Below are 6,000 nucleotides of genomic sequence, written 5' to 3'. Positions count from 1 at the left end.
ACCGAGCGAGGCCGCGGAAGGCAGCGGGGCTGGGGCGGGGGGGCGGTCCCAGCCCGGCGGCCGCGGGGGCGCACCGGCCCTTGCCCGCACCCCGGGCACCGACCGGGGCGGCTCCCCCGGGGCTCCCCGCCGCGCCGCGGGTCCCTCCCCCGGCCCTGACGGAGAGGCTGGGGACAAACAGCCCCGCCACCGCCGCCGGGTGCCGTGCCGTGCCGAGCCGAGCCGAGCCGAGCCGAGGGAAGGGGCGGCCGCGGCGGGGGCGTGCAGGGTGTGTGGGGAGGGGGCACGGCCGGGCGGCTACATCAGCCCCCGCCTGCCCAGCGCCGGGGCTGCCTGCTGAGCCGCCCAACGGCCCCCAGGCGGCAGCGGCGACTGGGGGACGCTGAGGAGGAGCCGCCTGCGCGGCCCAGCGGCGGCGGGCGGGCCGGACACACCGACCGAGCAGCCGCGGCCCGCGGCGGGAGGGGAGACCGGCAGCCCAGCCCGCACCGGCAGCGCCATGGCCACCAAGGTGAGCGGCCCCCGGTGCGGCCCGGGGGGTCGTGAGGCGGCTCCGGGGCGCCCCCTGCGCCGAGCCCCCGGTCGCCGAACAGGCCCCGCGGAGGGGCTCGGCGGGCAGCAGCCCCCTCTCGGTGGCGGGCAGGAGGGAGGGAAGCCCCGCGGAGGACGGGCAGCGTTTTGGGGGTCGGGGGAGCCAGTCCCCTCCCTGGGGCTTGCCCCTCGCCGCCGGCCGCGGGAGGGAGGGAAGGAGGGAGGGAAGGAGGGAGGGGAGGAGGGGGCCGCCCGCCGCGCTGCGCTCGGGCCTCGCCGCCGCCGCCCGGCCCTTCCGAGCGGCGCCGAGGGCTCGGCGGGGCAGCGCCAGCGCCGGAGGAGGGGAAAGTTGTTCTCTGCTTTATTTCTGCCCTGCCGCCCCGCGGCTCGCCCGGAGCGACTCTGGGGCCGAAAAGCCGCCGGAGGCCGAGGGCTGCCGCTCCCGCAGCCCGGGCGTCCCTGCCCGCGCCCCCCGTGCCCCGCGAAGCGGCGCTGGCCGGCGGAGCGCGGCGGTGCTGGGGAGAGGCCTCGGCCGCCGGCGGGCCCTGCCACGGGACGGGCGTCCCGGCTGCCCCGCGGCGCTGGGGACCGGGGTCCCGGCCGCCGCACGCCCCCGGCCGCCCCGTCCTGGGGGGGCCGCTCCCGCTGACCCCCGTGAGTGGCACCCAGGGGACGGGCGTGCCGTGTCCCTGTGGGAGCCCGGGGCCGTGGCGTGCTACTTGCTAATGGTAGGGTCTGATTTTACTGGAAAAAAAACCAACCGAACCCGAAAACCAGGAAGTGAAATTACTTTGTTCAGTTCTTCAACAGTATCTGCTATTAACACAACAGTCAAAATTAGCGTGTCCTGTCAGAAACTGGTCGCTTTCTAAATTAACAATATTTATTTACTATATCGGCTGATGAAGGCATGGCTGCTTCTGTAGGTGTGAGTTGACGTCCACCAGTAAATGTTATCTGTAAGCTGCCCAAATATGACAGAAGTCTTTTTTGGTATTCGAAGTAATACTTTGAGTCACCTGATTCCATAACCTTGGCCAGCAGTTTAAAAGCTTCCTTCTGCTGGGGCAGTTCTCGTGTGGTGACGCTGGCTGTGCTGTGCTTCTCGGGACTGAAGCAGTTCTGCATCTTGAATGTATCAAATTTAATGTATAAGTTGCTGTGTCTGTAGCCATGTAAGCTGATGGTCGCTCTTAGTAAACTTTTTCAGAAGCACAGAGAAGTTGGTTTAGGCTTCAAAATTACTTGGGCGGTTTAAGAACTATTAATATAGTGAAATTTACGTTCTGTTGAGGTTTTAGAATATTGTTGATGGACTCTGTTTTAATACTGGTGCTTTCCACTGGTTTGTGGGATGCGTGTATCACAATAGGTTGATTACATATTAGTAAGTAGCAAGAAGAAATTCTGTGTATGCCTTTACTACATAATACAGAGTATGCCAAGCAGGTAACAGTTTACTGTTTCTCTCCTCACTTTGAGGTGCAGGATCCTCATGGGATCCCGTGTTCTGTGCTGAACGGATGAAGCCATTTTATTCATATATTTGGAAACTTTCACTTTACTGTTCTTGAAATAATTTGTTTTGAGTCATGGTCTCAGGCTGAAGGGTGCGTAAGTTCTAACAGTCCTAAACAGGACTGGCTTGAAATCAGGTGGTGTAAGTTCTTTTCATTCTACGCATTGCAAGTTATGGTGATTTACTTTAACTTGAAGGTTAAAATTGAGAAGTGATAGTCAGTAAAGACTTGATACTTTATTGTTATTGTTTTCATATGCTGATAACCAAGAGAAGCTTACTTTATCTTCTGTGAGCTTGACCCAGGAGATATGTCCCTCTCTGGGAACTGCCCCATTTTGCGTTTTAATTTGTTAAACTTGTGCACGTCAGCTATAGTAAAGATTTTTTTGTTATTTTTTTTAACAGTGTAAGGGAGTAACTGGCTCAAGAAACAGATTTTAGGAGCTTAGCCAACTAACCAGTTGCCATTACACTTGGAAAGTAAATTTTGGGTTTTTTAAATTGTAAATAAACTTCTCACCTTCTGCTTGTGTTCCTTCCAAGATAGCCTGCTTTTAAAAGGAATATGCAAAGAATATTTGTATTGTATGTGAACAAACGTTAACAAAACTACACTATAATTAGGCATGTGCAGTGTGAATTTCTCAAACTTTAATGGTGTGTAGCTGGTAGGGGCAACTGACGGTCAGGCCTGGCCTGTGCTGCATGGGCACATGAATAACTTTGCTGTTTAAATTAGAATATGTTTTCCAAGGAGGGCCGAGTGAAAACTCGGGTCTTGATTTGAATGCTTTCAGTGATGGAAAGTTCAGTCTGCCTATCTCTTTTTTTTTTTTTTTTTTTTTTTAACCCATCAACTGTCTTGCTGGTTGGTGTGTCTTTATTTTTAATCTAAATTTGACCAGCTTCTCTTTTCAGTTTTATCCTTTTGTCTACAAGATTTACAAGTGCTTTTATCAGAGTGTTAGGTTACTGGGGGGGGGGAAACGGGTATTTCTTTCTTCAGCAGCTAGTTTGTAAACCCTGGCCAATTTTCTTGCCTCCCACTTTGGTGAACCACAGCAATTAAGCTCCTAGGGTTTTCCAGTATGAAGAGGTGGTCTACAGTCATGTAATATGCTGGCTCTTGTCTGTACCATTCAACTCACTGGCCTTCTAAATTGAAATAATAAAAACTTTTAGAGGAAAGGACTACCACCTTCTTGCAAAAAGGCCTTTACCTATGCTTTCCTAGCATATTTGTTAACTGGCAACTTGGTAGGAAGTCTTTTGTTGAAAGAGGTGAGGGGTGGCTGTAGGCTCTAAGTGCTCTGTGGAGGCTCTGTCTGACCATGCTGTGAGCGGAGCTAGCAGCCACCATTGCTCCTTCTCCTTCCTTGCTCCCCATCCTGCGTTGTTTGTACATCCCGGCAGCTGATTGTAACGCTTGCCAGGCCTGTCTTTGAGCTACTGTAGGTTGCTGAAATAGCAAAAGATTAACTGCAGTGGGGCCATTTTCTCCAGTTCTAGGGAGGTACAGTAGCTGCAAGTTTGTTCAGAGCTGGTGCAAAAGGTTGAGTGGTGGCAAAGGTGGGAGGGGGAGACTGACCTTCATGATGAAGGGTGGAAATATAAATGGGAAATGGAGGATCTGAGACTTCTGGTGGCAGTTCTTTGGTTGGCTAGATCCTTTCTGTAATTTGGCAGTAGATTTTGTGATTCCCTACAGGCTTGCTCAAGGTCATGTGCTCTAAAAACTGAAGCAAATGGGGGGAAAAAAAATAAAACCAACAACAACAGGATTGTTTAGGATATATTAACCTGCAAAGTTTTACAGTAATTGAACTGAACCTGACTTCAGATGTAGGCAATTTCATATCTGTGTTTAAGAACTGGTACGTTAAGCTAGATGTTTTATTTTGGATGCTTCCTTCAGAAACAGCTGAGCTTACTAATTCCGTGTTTTTAACTGCATTACAAAAGAAGGCAAAAAGTGCCTGAGCCTAAAAGAGTAAAGCTTAAAAAATTAAACAGTCACAAAGAAAATATAATACTGTGAATGTGTTTCAGTGATAGTTGCTGGCAAAAGCCACAGATGATTCTCATTCCTCTGTATGTTCCTTCTTGACTTCTTTTGCCTTTCTTTACCCACTAGTTTGCCAAGTCCCGGCTTTACTCATGCCCTTCCTTTTGTTTTTGAGTTGCGATAAATAGGGAGAGCTAGAAATGCCAGGAAGTGATATGCTGCTTTTAAATAATGTGCTCCCTACCTTAGTCTATTTTTAGAGTTATTTATTTTTTTAAAATGTAGGCAAGTCCTTTTTTTGAAAAGGCTGATGTTTTGCCACTTTTGAAGTCCTAACTTAAGGAGGAGGTAATGATATTAAGAGAAGGTGATAGGTTATGTCCATGGTGATGGTCAAGACTGTTCTTCCGAATGTGTGCCTCTAAGGTGTGGTGGTGGTTTTAATTTAAGTTGAAAGTTTATAGGAGTAACACTGTTGAAGTTGATGACATTACTTTTACAAGCTGGGCATATTACAAGCAAGGTACTGATAAGTTTAATGAGGTTAGGCCCCTCTTTGTGTCAATAGCAACAGATTTTTTCTTTGTTACTTTAGGGGCAACTGAGTTCTACCACCATGTTCTTGATTGTTCAATGGTTTATCTACTTTAAGAATTCATTTATTTGGTTCTGTTTGTAGGACTGGGCCCTTTTGTGTGGGAAGAAGTCCCTTGAGATGAAAGCTTAGACTGAATATTCTGTTCTTAAAAAGAAGGTATAGCTTAGCAATACTTCTAAAACATGGAAGTGTTGTTCAAGACTTTGTTGTCCATCTAATCATGTTGGAATATCTCTTGTGAATGTCACTAACCAGGTATAGTTGAATTCAGCATGGTTCTTGTAATTGTGGTAAGGGAAGATGGTTATTTATGTATGAAAATTTTAGGTAGGAAAACCCAACACATTAGACTTCAAATAATTTTTCTTAAGTGCGTATCCTTCCTTTCATCTTTCTGTTTGGTTCTCTATTGCTGTTACTAGTATAAGACTCCCCAAAGAAGTCTCATACTTTCCTTTGTGCCATCACAAAGCTGTTAGTATGTTTGCATTATGAATCAGGCAGAGATAATTCTTTGTTCTGATTTGCAGCTGCGAGGTGAAGCATCCTTCTGTGCTAAATCCTCCAAAATACCCAAACTTTGTGTTCTGCAAGTCTGCCTTCTGTATTTTTGTAACTTTCAAAGTAGACTTTCCTGGGAAATCTCATCCTAAGAGAATATTCAGTTAATAAATCTTAATACATCTGTGAGGTAGGATGAACCTGTACTATGCAGATCACTTCATTCTGTATGTTCCATTATTTAAATTCAGCAAAGCAAGATGTAATACAAAGAAGGACATCATGGTTGATTTATATATGTAGGATGTGATGGAACAAAATTAATTAGGTGAAGTAATAACTTTTATTTTTATGGTCTTAATTATATGAAAAGTTGTTTGGTTTTTTTTTTAAGCTGTAATTAAGTAGATGTGAAGATATTTCCTGGGACGACTTTGATTATTTTGGTTTGGTTAGTTGGTTTTGTTTTTTTATAGGGCAACAAGATGACTAAAGAAGGTGAAACTATTTAGTAACACAAATTTACCACAGATTCCTGACCTATTGATGGAGCGGGATGTTAGGGTGAGCGCAAGAACTGATACAGTCTTATTTTACTAAGATACAGAGTTTCAGCTTTTTGTCTTTGTCTGACCTTAAGATCTTTTAAAAGTTCAGTGGTAAGTGCGTTATTGCAGCAGTTGCTAGTGCAAGGCTTCTCATTTCTATGCTGGGAAGCTGGAGAGCTGGTGAGATTCTATGTGATGCTATGGCTGGCTAATGATTCCTCTGACTCAGTTTTTCAAAGTTATTTTAAGCACCTAGGCATTGAGTCATCTGAGACTCATTACCAAAGGTTGTCAT

The 6,000-nt window shown here is 47.3% G+C and overlaps 1 protein-coding gene across 1 annotated transcript in view; it reads left to right on the top strand.

Moving 5' to 3' along the window:
- The first annotated feature begins 263 nt into the window (after window positions 1-263).
- SNX9 (sorting nexin 9) overlaps window positions 264-6,000 on the top strand; it is a 63,366-nt gene continuing 57,629 nt past the window's right edge. Inside the window, exon 1 of the mRNA XM_037390910.1 lies at window positions 264-511. Coding sequence (XP_037246807.1) covers window positions 500-511 — 12 coding nt within the window. The 5' untranslated portion in view covers window positions 264-499. The remainder of the gene's footprint in view (window positions 512-6,000) is intronic.

The sequence above is a fragment of the Falco rusticolus genome, chromosome 6, assembly GCF_015220075.1.
Source record: "Falco rusticolus isolate bFalRus1 chromosome 6, bFalRus1.pri, whole genome shotgun sequence".
Lineage (NCBI taxonomy): Eukaryota > Metazoa > Chordata > Aves > Falconiformes > Falconidae > Falco > Falco rusticolus.
Note: the sequence above shows the minus strand (reverse complement) of the source record. Positions and strands in the feature narration are given on the sequence as shown.